At 39.6% G+C, this 14154-nt stretch overlaps 1 protein-coding gene across 3 annotated transcripts in view; it reads right to left on the bottom strand.

The window, feature by feature from the left end:
• Positions 1–4269: 4269 nt before the first annotated feature.
• The window catches only part of SGMS2 (sphingomyelin synthase 2), a 35221-nt gene continuing 25336 nt past the window's right edge, over positions 4270–14154 (bottom strand). For all 3 annotated transcript variants that reach the window (XM_064148458.1, XM_064148460.1, XM_064148459.1), the window contains exons 2-6: positions 12850–13499; positions 11982–12099; positions 9716–9869; positions 7100–7266; positions 4270–6297 (exon numbers count right to left, since the gene is read on the bottom strand). In XM_064148458.1, coding sequence (XP_064004528.1) covers positions 6094–6297; positions 7100–7266; positions 9716–9869; positions 11982–12099; positions 12850–13304 — 1098 coding nt within the window. In that variant the 5' untranslated portion in view covers positions 13305–13499 and the 3' untranslated portion in view covers positions 4270–6093. The remainder of the gene's footprint in view (positions 6298–7099; positions 7267–9715; positions 9870–11981; positions 12100–12849; positions 13500–14154) is intronic.

Genomic DNA, 14154 nt, shown 5'->3' with positions numbered 1-14154 from the left:
GGATAAATTTCCTGTTTATCTCCTCAGCACTCCTGCCACCTCTAACACCAGCAATAGTTTTAGAAACAAACAAACCCACTCATTTTAAATGCAACCCACATGCTTGAAGTAACAGCAGGTTATATACTGGGTTGTATCAGAGCAGAGCACTCCAATGACTGGTTTTACAGTGATGCCCCTTGGCAGCCACTTTCAGTTTTCTGGTTTGTGAGTGATCGTCACTACATTTTTTAGCCATTGCTGCATTTGGAACTGTGCCCTCAGTCTGACAGGAGCTAAAAAGGACAAGCTCATAGCCTAGCATGTAAAGATACCCTAATTTACTTTCCCAAAGAAGCCTCTGTGTACTGCATCCAGTGCATGTACCACAGAGACACAGGCATGAGGGGGCCTTTACTTCACACTAGTCACTGACCACTTCTAATTAGAAAGGAAAAAAGGGGCCCAAAGTCAACCTCACATTTCAGCAAAGTTACTCTGTGAAAATTAGTCTCAACTGACACACAGGAAATTCTTGGCAGTTTCATAAATGCTAACCTTATTATGCAGAGGGCAGATACAAGCTTAAACTGGTATTATATTGGCATGGCTTGAAAGAAGAACATTTCTGCTAAAGAAACCTATACAGAGACTCTAAAAAAACCTTAGGCACTGTATAGAACAGATGTACTTTTTTTGTGCCCATTGTTGTTTACTAGAACTAAGAACAGTAACAGGAGCTGAAGGACAAAAACAGTCATCCAGAGGAAGGCCTAGACAAACCAATACAGAATCATTTGAAAAAGACTATGCACTAAATATAGTCTAATACAGCATCTTATTTTTGCACTAAGACTGCCTGTAGCATTCAGCCAATACCATTTGAATTCCCAAAGTCACAAACTTCTTCTAGGAAGAAGTCCAACCTTTTCTGCCTGGTTTGCATCTTTCAAGTTAAGGCTTAGCCCACAGCAAACAGCCACAGAAAAACTTCTTATAATATTTGCTAAACCCCAAGTCCTTCAGAATTAAAACATTTTCATTGAAAACAAGTCAAATCTTCCTGAGTTTTTAAGCACTGATTTTCACCAGAGAGAAGGAATCCTCAACACCACTATCTTATAGGCATTCTAGAGACAGTACAAGATTGTTACTTCACCTTAAAATATTGCTACTCTAAATGTTTTGTTAGAAAGGCCTATCTAACAAAAGAAAATACCAGTTCATAACTAGAACTTTCTCCTACAGTATTTAAGAATTTCAGGCTAGGTGCAGCTTGAAACTTATGTGCTACTTTCTAGGTTAATAAGATTTAATCAAATGGTTAAACCCCATGGAAACTTGAGCCAATTACAGAAAGCTTCAGTATGTGTTAAGCATTGCAGCACTTGATTCTTGTTTTAGAAGCTATTAGAGGCAGCCTGGAGGAGCAGCTTATGCAAATTTGCTAACTATTTAAATATTTTAAGATCTCCAAGGATCTCTCACTGAATTGGGTTTTAGTTTTATAGTGCAAGTTGCAGATGAGAACCTGCAGTCTGCAGCAGACATCTGTACTGTAGAACCAAGTGCTTAGTACTGCCTGCTTCCTTACAGGGCTTTTGGCAGCACTGTTGCACATAGCTTAATGTTACATTACTTGGGTGTGGTTTTAGCTGAGTTTCATGTAAAAAGCAATATATGATCACCATCTACGTTCATGTTTTCATCTCCCTTGTTTTTTTCTTGCAAATACTAGCACAAAAGCCTATGCCTCCATCCTCAGTTTCTCAGCACAATTACGTTTTTTGACCCTGGGATGCATCATGAACTAAGATGTGAAAGCTGAGTCCTAAGAAAAGTTACTTCAGTGACACAATAAGGCATTTTTCTCACATGCACTTAAGCAGCGATACTCATCTCAATGGTGTCCCACAAAAGTGTTTTATTTTTAAGGCTTCTTTTTCCAGTAACTGAGTTTAAAGACACTGATTTTACAATGCCCAGTACAGAACACTCTTCAGAAGTGTTCAATCTTAAGTATCACTAATTTTGTGTGAAGTCTCACACAGAAGCCCAAGGCACATATATCGTAAAAATATTAAGATCACAATGGAGCTTTTACAGCTGTTAAATCTGTCAGAAAGGAAGTGTCATAGGTTGGATATGCTTTCAAACCTACCCCTCAAATCAAGAGTTATTTGGGTGGGTTTTTTTGGCTTGATTTTGTTCCTTTAGTTTTTAAAAAGCCAAAACACCACCACCAAAAAAACCACCCAACCAACTAAACAAAACACACATAACCAGCCACCACACAACTAAGCTGCAGGAAAGTTCACTCAAATAAAGGGAAAAAAGTTCCTCCTGACTCTGAAATTAATGCATCTGGTCTCTAGAACTTGAAATCGTACTTGATATCTACTGATATTTCGATTAGTACCAGACAACTTAGGATAAATTGCTTAGCCAGGGACTACTGATGGGAGAAAGCCAGAGGTTGAACAGATTCTGATTTAAGACACAGATAAGTGGATTTGCAGTAATCTACTTAAGAGAATTCTCTCTCATATCTTAAAATACCTCCCAGTTCTATCCCTGTTACTGAGCTTTATTTCCCTATTACACGAAGGCAGCATATTTAATGCAGAAATACAACCTGGATTTTTCCTCTTCTTCTCTTCCATCTCCCTGGTTTTTAAGAGGGAAAGCAATTCTAATACTGAAGCTCATAGCAACGTTTTGCACAGTTCTTTTTTGCTGCTACCCTACCCGCAGCTTTCTTCCCAGGGATCAGCAATGAATGATTAACATTTATGTCCACAAGGGAGTGCTAAAGCACCTACCATAAAAACGTCCATTCTTAATGCTCATCATTCCTGAAGTGCAAATGAAGCATCAGTAACACGATCCTGTAGCAGCACATCTCTTTAAATGCTGAAGATAACTTGAAACGTAGGCTTAAAGTTAGGGTAGGCATTTAAGAATCCTTGTTTCCTAAATGTAAAGCATTCAACAGCATCGGAGTCATAAAGATATACCAGGTGTACAAGTGTACTGCCTGCCTTTTTTTTTCAAGTGCCTGGGAAGCTGACCACACAAATGCTCTTCAGGAGAGAGGAGAATTTTCCTTACAGTCACAGTATAGGCGCACCTCATGTGACATCTGTAAGAAAAAAATATTTTAACTCCAGGAAAAAAATGCCAATATACTGCAAAACACTGGGCACATACAGCCCAGATAAGCTATTGATTACTTGTTTGTAGGACTAAGTGAAGTTCAAGTTTCCCCTGCTCATTTTACCCACTGCAATCCTTTTCTCTTAGGAAGAAACCCCATTTTCAGCTTCATAGTGTTTATATACAATGACAACCAAGTTCCTAAAAACCAGCAGTTTATGTGCCACCTGTGCTTTGCATTGGATAAACCACCACAGCAGCAAGCACTAGCATCTGTCATTACTTACTAAGAGAGAGGTGGGGTTTTCTGTGAATTAAACACATACTCTTGAGAGCTTGGATACAACCTAGAAAATGAAAGCACTTAACAGAGGGCTGAACCAGAACAGGAATCAAGTATTTTGATCAAGGTCTGCCATTGAAACATCCCTTTCACATTGCAGTGGAAGTTTCCATCAAATTCACCAGCAGATTGAAAGCCCACACTGCCCAACAAAAGCATCTGCTTTACTTGGTTCTAGTTTGTCACCTTAGTATTTTTCCCTTCCTGGAATCAGTGCAAAATCCACTCCAAACACCTCATCCTGCATGAAGATAAATCAACTTTGAGGATGTTTTACAGAAATCCCACTGAGATCTGGTGGTGGTTAGCCTGCATAGGTAATTGTCTGCTTACTGAAGCATGCAGTGAAAAACCCTTTTTTTAAAAGCTCCTTACTGGAATGTTTTTCATCATGTTAATTTTCAAGGCATGCCTACCAATAATGAAAATAATTTGCAACAACAGGAAAAAAAGATTAGAATTGGCTGAACATGACCCTATCTAAGGTATCAAAGCTTAGGATTCAGCTTAAAAAAATTACGTTCCATGAAATAGTATTGATATATGTTGGGAGATATACAGGAGATGCAGTCTTGGGAGATTTACAGACTAGCACTAAAGACATTTGTTTACAAGACACAAAGTACTTCAGTATAAATGTTTTGATACTGGCTTTTTAGCTGCTCAAGGTCTGCCAGGAGCAAGCAAATGAAAACACAGGTATACCCATGCACACAAAATCTTCCAGGGCAGCATGTTTTAACATTCTAAGCAGCTTATTTAAAATAAGAAAACATCAGGAGAATGAGGGGTTTTTAGCTAAATTTTACCAAGGATGTCTTGGAAGGAACATTGTTTATTGTATTTCTTTTGATAATGCACAAAAATACTTGAAATACAAATCAGTAATATTCTCATGTAGAACTCATAGCAACTGATCCCCTTAACTGGAAAAAAAAAAACCAAATCACATTTGAATACTCTGCAATGCATTTTGTAACTTCAACTGGATTTTTTTTATAAAACAACCTGTCATTATATAAACTGTGTTCACACTTGTCAATCAGTTCAAGATAGTCTTAAAATAAGCAGCCTTTCTTTCATCTTAGCATCACTTCAACACAATGCAATTTTATCTTTGCTATCAGGTTTCACTGAAGATTGGGAAATGAAAGTGAACTCCAGAAATTAATACAGAACACAAACAGTTAAACAAGATGTGCTAGTTTTCTACTTGGCTTTCCCAACAATACAGAACAGTAAAACTCAACAAGAACCAGGTAGCTGTTAATTTGTGGGTTTGTTAACATGTTTGCTCCATGGTAGTTTCCCAAATTCTCAGCCAACTTGCTGGAACAACCATTTTAGTCAGCCTGAAACTCGGGATCAAAAGGAATCTGCCTGCGAGTTCTACCAGGGTCATTCAGTATGAAATGGGTGTAGGTAACAATTGAAGAAATGCTACTCTTGAAGGTATTTGCCTTGGCACTTTGTTGTTTTGGTTTTTTTTTTTTTTAAACTAAGTCACAGAAAAGTGTGCCAACAAGTAAAAAAGAAATTCAATGCAGAGCTCCAAGCTCCCAAGCAAACCTGCTACATAGTTTCAGCGAGAAGTATCTCCTAAAATGTTTAAATAGAGTCCCACTTTGGACCTGGTCCTACATTCCTCAAGCAGATGAGATCTGTAGGACTTTTCCTGAATTAAGAACTGTCCAATCACTCCTTACAATAAGTAGTTTTGTTTAGTATGTGTTGTTCAACTACACAGCAGTGTGTGCTTTTCTGTATGCAGGCACATACACTGACAGGCACTGGATAGCTGTATACACAAGGCCAAACTGCAGTGAAAGATTTAGACTTTGAATCTCTGTTCTTAAAAATAAACTTCTAGGCTCCTTGAGCTCTGATGTTAGCAGCTATTTCCTAATTTGCAAAGTCCTCATGTAGCACAACAGTTTTAAATATAAAATCACTAATAAAAATGTAAAAATTGGTATATAGTGGAATACATGGGAAATAATGATGGCAAGTAGTATTGTAGGGTCATAAGATACTCATACCTGCAGAGCACAGAGAAAGTCAAGGCTCACTTTCAGCTGTACCAGTCAAGCAAAAGCCTGACCCTCATTAGCAAGAAGAATGCAACAAACCACTTCCCACAGCTGTGCTTGGGTTTTTCATACACCTCTATATGCTGTTACCGTGCTTTTACATTGTGGCTAGATTTTGCCCTTATGCACTCCAGTATTCTGAAGATGAGATTTTTTGGGGTGCTTCCATGGATGAGTGATAGTAGTAATGAAAGTGTTAATGTGGTCTTTGGCACCGCTGTCTCATTAGTAAAGCAAAGTCCCACTCCATTTTTTCTTTAGTAGAAAGAAAAAAAATTCCCATCTGTGGTGCATTCTATTAGCACTGAAGAGCAGAATAGGTCTGCACAGCCTGATGACAGGAAAACATGAAATGGCAGATTTGTGTGTCTACAGTTTTCTTTCCAATCAATCGCACAGAAGGTTGGTCCACTTCTTCAGTTACAGTGTAGTCCTCTTAAGAGCTTTGGTTACAGCATTAATGTTTTGGTTAAAAAAACAACAACCAACCAACTACCAACAAAACAAAGCAGATGTTTTTCTTCTTCAGGTAGATTTTTCATTGTCCTCTCCTGTCTTCTGTACCCGTGAATACTTTTTGCATGAAGACTTGAAGCAACTGGGAGGCCAAGATATTGGCCAGGAAAAGCTGCAAGGAACAGAGCCTTGCACATTCTTCTCAAAGAAATAAAATATTGGGTACCACCATGCTCGAGAGAGAAAATTTGTCTGCGAAGACACCTTTAAAGTCTGTATTGGCACAAATAGGCAAGGAAAAAGAACAGACAGACAGTTAGTTCAAAGCATTCTAATCAATTATGACAACTACAAAAATGCAGTATTTGCATGCATTTCTGCAAAAGCAAGGTGAATGTAGCCTAGAAAGGAGTAGCACTGAGTGCGTGCACCATAGTCCAAATGTACTCTACAAACTGAGTGGGTTTAATTCAAAGGGATGTACAAAAATCTAAGGAGGCCAGGCACTCAAGTCTTTTTGAACATGAGGCCTTTCAGGCACATCAGGTTTCCATTCATGACTACCAGCTGAAAAGTGGTTTCAAACAACTTGAGTTATGGATCTGCTTGAAAGTGTTCATAAGGTGTCTGCTGCAGTTTCAAGAATAGCCTCATTGCAGTGACAGAAGAACTGTCACTAGAGTTTTAGGATGGTCTAGTTAATTTAGGTTGGTAGAAAATTACTAAACTACTCTTTACTGCTAAGCTTAGACAAAGGCTACAGCAATAAAGCCCTGAATTAAAAAAACATAAACTGAAAAAAACAAACCACCCACGACACACTATCAAGCCAAAATATAAGGAATTTCAAAAAGAAATTGTAAAAAATAATTCTGGAATGACTTAGCAGGCACAGATTAACAAAAAGAAAATCTAAATCCCTTAAATAAACCACAGTAAAGTGAAACTCTTGACCCAATTTGTCTCAACTTCAATATGGAACCTCTATTATTTTCACTTCAGAATTAAGAGCTACCTTGGATCAGTATTAACATATGCAGGCTATACATGGGTTGTACAGGTGCTTCTCACTCACCTTTTCGTTAGCCATTGAGTGGTACCACCAGAAAAGCCGTGTGGTGATGTAATAAGCAATGATGACATCCACAGTATAGTGTTCATGAGCCACAAGGATACAAATGATGCCAGCAGCGCTCATTAGCCAGCAGATTAAATGATACCACCAGAAATGACGTGGTGAATCTGTGAAATAGAGATGATGGGAGGAAAAAGAAAGAACACATAAAAGAAGCCATATACATTATTGCAGCAACCACAAAGGGAAGAAGGAAAGATCTGAAAAAAGGTCAAGGCTACTGAGTTTTAAACACACAACTAATTTATACCACACTGGTAGAAGAACCCTGTTTCAGTACAGAAAACAACACTAAGTTATTATGCAAGCTTACTGAATCCTTAACTCTGTGAAATCAATCCAAGAGGGGCTTGCAGTCAGCACTCTTACAATTTTCTGATCACATTAAGTTTTCCAGCTAAACCACTTTAGGTTATGAGGTGCAGTGAAGAGACTGAATTGAGGTAAGAGGTACACTTCAGTTACTTAACTCAGGTATAGTTCATATCTTTTTTTTTTTTTACAGTCAGTGCTTAAGTAAACTTACACCCAAGTGAATGTCTAGAAGTGATACAACCTAAGCAGAGATTCCAAGACAAGACACCCCTGTTCTAATTTCTAGGTTTTAACCACTTAGCACAAAACCTCTGTTCTGTGAAGCAGAAGACACTGCACAGCGAAGTACAGTATGTGAATTCATACCCTTTCATTAAAGATTAACAGATGGGATTGAATCTATTCTTCAGAGTGTATTTATGCCACTTCAGTGGAAAAAGTTCTCCTGACTTTTTTTCCCCCCATTGAAAAACGCCCTGAGTGTCACAGTGACCATTCATAACTTCTGACAGGCTAATGGGCTTCATTTCACTCACAGTGGGAGGTTTTGGCAGCCCTTGCCTTGTGGGGCAATGGTCAGCCTTCACTTTCACACAATACCAGCAGAAAAATCACTGATGTCAACAAGCCTACTCAATAGTTGTTTAAAAGGCCTGTGCAAAAGAGTTTCTGGAGGAGGACTTAAATTTTGGTGCAAGTGTCAAAGCAGCAAATTCTCTTAACTTCCCCCAAAACACTGGATACTGATTTGTCTGCAATTTAGAAGAAATAAAAACACCCCCCCCCTGTAAGGAGTCATCAAGAAACTGATGCAAACAGCCTCAAGTAAGGCAGATACCAAGATGAAACACTACTCTGGGCAAAAAAGGCTAAAGTGCAAAAGAGTAAGCGGAGAAGTAGGAAAGCATGAAAGGAAAAGCAGAGCAAACAGTCCACTAAGCCAGAAATAACAAAAACCTTAGAGTGCATCTTGTACTGAAGACATCTAAAGAGCAGAAAAACATACCATAAGCAATCCCTAATTCACAGCAATTATATTGCTTAAGCCCTTGCTCATATAACTAGCAAAATGTTGTATGTGGGGCAGAAAAAGGAAAGCCATGCATTTCTCATTCACAGAGCACAACTCCACCAAGATAAATGCCACACAATTGGGTTGCAAAGGGCTTATCACATACATTTGTACAATTTGTCCAGCCTCTGATGACAGAAGTAGAGGAGCTATACTAGCCTCAAAACTACTGGGTTATCTTCATCTTCCCTGATGTAAAAAGATACTAAACAGTATGTGACCAGTATTAGGCTGCGGTAGCATATGCAAAACAAGACAAACAAATCTAATAACCTATTTTCCTAGTACCTTTCTGGTCATTTCAGTGTGTTACAGATGCCATTCCCCCAGAAATGTTCACTGCAAAAGAATGACCCAGGCCTAAGAAGCAGCAGACTATCATCATCTCAAACCAGTATTGGAAGATGTCTTGCATCCACAGACCTCAATGTTGTCATATTAAATAGGTGTTTTTAAACTGTGGGGTTTTGTTTAAGGCAGAATGTAGCACTGCAACACTTCTCTCCTTCAACATTTTCAGTTAAGTCATTCAACTAATGCTGACTAGTCTTGTTTTCATCTCAGGGAGAATTTTCATGAAACAAGCTAGCATTTACCTAGGTTAGAATACAACAGTAGGAGAGACAATTCAACTCCAAACATGTGAACTGGAAAGGGAACTTGCCAAATCCCCACTATGCATTCCTAAGCAGCCAAGTTCCCAGGGTGGAAGCATTGCTTACCACTTAAGATTGAGAAGTTGGTGCTCACTTCTTCCTAGCTGCAAGTGATGCTGTACATGCAGCATAGATAGACTTCTTTCTCTCCTCTATGCCCCCCAAATTCTTATCAACTCTATGAGCTATAGTTTGAGACAGTGCTAATCAGCATAATTAACCACACTCTACCCAAAATATGGATAAGTTTCCAAACAAACAATGAAAAACTACCAGTAAAAACAACTTTCATACAGACACAGAGGTGACATGTCTAGCCACATTATGCCTTTAAAGCCCACACCACTTCCACTATACCCACATGATGTATTTGCTCAGTCATGACTCTTATTTGAAGCTGGTACAGGGACAACTTGCATAGAAGTGCAACAGTTTTACATGCACTTCTATCTTGTATTTTCCCAATACAAGGGATTTGGACAAGAAAAAATGCATAGAAACACCATCACTTACACTCTTTGATGAACAGGTAGATGAGAGTTAACACCACGGTGTGACCACTAAAAAGGAAGTCTCCACAAAGGATGTGCGATCCAGTTATGGATAGACCACCACCAGAAATCAGTCGCAAGATCCTCTGAACCTTTGCTTGAGAATCTCCATTCAACTGGAACACCAGAAAAAACGTATGAGAGTTTGACACCCCACATCTTGAGTAAACTTCTTGCCCAAACATATGTAGATTCAGGGAGACAGAGAGAAAAAGACACAAGCGACCTTCATTTTCTCTGTCTTTCAACTTAAGCATGTACTTAAGAAGCTGACAGGTGCTAAAAATCAGCTTGCTCACACTAGCATTCTGTCTCTGCATTCCCAGGCTGTTTTAAAATATGCCTTGTATGAGAATGAGAAGCAAAACACACTGTAAGAGGAAACACTAAAGACTGATAAAGTCAGGTAACTCATGACAGCTATTTACAGAAGAGACAAAGCTACTTCATCACAACTAGTACCAACCTCACACACTGCTTGTGACAGTCTGTTGAGAGCTGAGAAATGCATCTGTGGGACAAAAACCTCAAACCTACTTAGTTTTAGATTTGGTTATAAGCTGTAAGGACTTCAATATAGAGCATTTGCTTTATAGCTTTTAATTTCTCATAGATAATAAGCAAACATTTAGTTTCATCTAACTGTTTGAAGATTAACTCTAGAAAATATTCAGTCAAGATGAAGGGATAACTTAGTTCTCCATAATCAGAAAAATATCCACAATGGACAAAGGAAAATCCAGCAGAACTATCATTTTTTTTAAGAGTTCCAAGTAATTCATCCCTTTTTAGCACTAGCACTTTGAGACAAGTAGGTTTTCCTGTGCTTACTTCTTCCCACTCCTTCATCACAGCCAATTACACTTCCTAAACAAAACAGCTGCATCTTTACCATGTGGTATGTAATGCTCTCACACAGATATCAATTCTTAAGTAGTTCAACCACTATACTCCTAAATTGTCCCAGTGTGAAAGAATAAGACTCCACAGATCTGATGCTGTACCTTCAAGACCAAGGAGATCTTCCTTCCCATGAAGTGATAAACTTACCCAAGAAAACTGGCAATTTTTAGATTTCCAAGTACTTTTATTTCAGCAGTGCACAACCAACTAATTTCTTATTCTCTAAAATGCACTGTTCCTGCAGTGCAGTCAAGATGGTACAGTTTGTTCTATGACAGAGACAGGGAGCTTGCTTCAGGTACTGCAATAGCTCTTGACAGAAGAGCTGTGAGGAAACAGGCCAAAGCATGAGGTAACATTGGGGGATTTTAAAAGAATACTGCAGCACAAGCAGTTATCAGGAACAGTGTGGCCAGTAGGACGAGGGAGGTTATTCTTCCTCTGTACTCAGCACTGGTCAGGCCACACCTTGAGTGCTGTGTCCAGTTCTGGGTCCCTCAATTCAAGAGAGATGTTGAGGTGCTGGACCGTGTCCAGAGAGGGGCAACGAAGCTGGTGAAAGGCCTGGAACACAAACCCTATGAGGAGAGGCTGAGGGAGCTGGGGGTGTTTAGACTGAAGAAGAGGGGGCTCGAGGGTGACCTCATTGCTGTCTACAACTACCTGAAGGGAGGTTGTAGCCAGGTGGGGGTTGGTCTCTTCTCCGAGGCAAGCAGCACAAGGGGACACAGTCTCAAGTTGTGCTGGGGGAAGTCTAGGCTGGATGTTAGGAGGAAGTTGTTGGCAGAGAGAGTGATTGGCATTGGAATGGGCTACCCAGAGAGGTGGTGGAGTCACCATCGCTGGAGGTGTTCAAGAGAAGACTGGCTGAGGCACTTAGTGCCATGGTCTAGTTGACTGGCTAGGGCTGGGTGCTAGGTTGGACTGGCTGATCTTGGAGGTCTCTTCCAACCTGGTTGATTCTATGGCAAGCGTGCACATCAGCCTATGCATTATAATATTGCCCTTAGGTATGTCACCATTTAAGAAAAAAAAAATGCTGCAGTAATAGAATTATTAGCTTGAGCATCAGAAGCAAGTTTACTAATCTGGTAGCAGCACTATTTTTCAACACAGGTACTTCCTTTAAAGTAGCCTAACTGCAGCAGTAACTTGAGGCTCTTTCTGCATAACAACTGTTGCTTTATCACCGTGTTTCTCAAGACACCAACTGCAAACAATCTGTGTTGTTTACCACCACCAGGATCATTGTCTTCTGTCTGCTCTGATAAGCACTAAGACCTCCAGCAGAGACCACGGCAAGAAGCAGGAAACAAAGGTCTTACCTTGGGCGCACATTGGAAGTGCATTCCAGGCACAGGTAAGGTGGTAACGTACATAGTAATGCAGCGGTACAGGTACAAAGTTCCTATGATGAAGAAAAACCTGCGTCCCACTATTGATCTGAAAGGAAGGGAACAGACTCAGTACTAACTTCACATGTAGGACATACATATAAGAGTTATGGAGCTCCAGCTTTCTTAGCTAAAACCTTAGAATTTGAGAGTAGTTTTGCCTCCTGCCCCACGTTAAACACTTAATCAAATACTAAAAGTACATTACAAAAATAATCTTTCTTCTTGTTTTAATCTTGCCAGTCCATAATAGAAAATATCTACCAAAGCTCCCACCAAAGCTATTAACCAATTCCACATTCCTTCAGTCTTTTTCAGGTGTGAAGTCAGGCAGTTTTCCATGACTCAGTGACCTCCTCTTTAGTGCCATATTATAACCACACATTTGTCTTAAATATCTCTATTTTAAGCAGAGGAAGACAAGGAAAAAGCTCCTAGTGCAGCTGTAGAGGGCACTAGATTCTACCTCAAATTTAGATGAATGATTATGTTTTCCCCCATTTAAACATCACCATATCAATAAATAAGTTTCAAAAAGCTCAGAATAAATGTTCCTAGGGCAACACCAGGGTCAGTAATTTTAGATTAATTAAAAACAACTATCAGTAATCAGAAGAAGCCTGTGATTCTATATCCAACATGGACAATGTAACATCTCCTACAGAAGTCATCCTCTGGTCATTTTCCTGCCAGCCCTTACCTAAAATAGTGCTATTGATTCTACCATGAAATTTCTTCTGCTGGAAGTGAAAGAGGAAAATCAACATTCTGAAATGAAGGGGGAAAAGCAGCTACTTACTTGTATCTTAGAAACAACCACTGGAATATCCATAATCCAACTAGTATCATTCCATTTATTTCTGATACAGAAAAAGCCCATTTTACACGATCAATGTAATCAAAAAATTTGTCAGGCAAGGGAGGGCTTAGCTCCTTTGGAGGTACTCTCTCATGGACCACAGTGATCATGACAGTTGTTAGAATCAAGTTGAAGAGAGCATAGACAAAGGCAATGCCTGTTTTCCACCATTCCAAAGGAAATTTGTTCCTAGATTCAGCAGGCATAGCAATCTGGATGTAATCAGGGTATTTCTTTGTTGTTTTTCGCAAGCCATTCGACAAGCCCTTTGGTTTGCTAGTGCCATTTTTGTTCTCTTCACTGACTGAGAGTGTAGGTCGTGAGTAGCCATTAGAAGTCTCATTGTTTTGACCCTCCATATGTTCTTCAAGTTTTGCTGTCTCAATGGTATTCATTCCCAAGCTTTATGGCCAAAATTAGGTTTTTTTCAGTGAGCAGTTTCCAGGCTCTCTGGCATCTGTTATTCCTTCAAGTCCAACGTTCTTGTTCCTAGATGATTTCTTCAAACCTCTACAAAATGTCCATTGTGCTCTCACCATTCAGATACTGCAAAGCTAGTGGGTGAAGACAAAGCTTTCCTTTCCCTGGATCTGCAAAAAACCCAAAAGAAAACAGAACATACACTGAAGACTTTTACAACAGGTAAGGGGATAATGAACAAGTACCTTAAAAATGCTTACTCAAAGTTCCATAAAAAACTACTGGCACACACAGTCCAAATGCAAAACTGGAGACAGGTGGTTACTGTGAAATCATTCAAGCCAGGTCCTACTGAGTAACTCAATCGATCTCTGATGAGTTTAGGAACTAGTACCAATTTAGGCAAGTTTTTTTTTAAATCATAGAATCAACCAGGTTGGAAGAGACCTCCAAGATCAGCCAGTCCAACCTAGCACCCAGCCCTAGCCAGTCAACTAGACCATGGCACTAAGTGCCTCATCCAGGCTTTGCTTGAACACCTCCAGGGACGGTGACTCCACCACCTCCCTGGGCAGCCCATTCCAATGGGAAATCACTCTCTCTGTGACATCCACACATTTCATGATCACATTAGTTCACTGGCCAGAACGATAAGTAATCCATGTTTGCAGCAATACTGAATTTATTGTTCAGGGACATTCCATACAAAATATCTGCTTGTTGACCCTAGGGTTGCTACAGACATTAACATCGTTTGTCCATATAGGTTAGGCAATCGTCATAGTCCAGGAGATCGGACAGAAGAGTACTACAAGACTGTTTTGG

This window comes from Pogoniulus pusillus, chromosome 9 (genome assembly GCF_015220805.1).
Source record: "Pogoniulus pusillus isolate bPogPus1 chromosome 9, bPogPus1.pri, whole genome shotgun sequence".
NCBI classification, from domain to species: Eukaryota; Metazoa; Chordata; class Aves; order Piciformes; family Lybiidae; genus Pogoniulus; species Pogoniulus pusillus.
The sequence above is the reverse complement of the archived record's forward strand: the minus strand, read 5'-3'. Positions and strand labels throughout refer to the sequence as shown.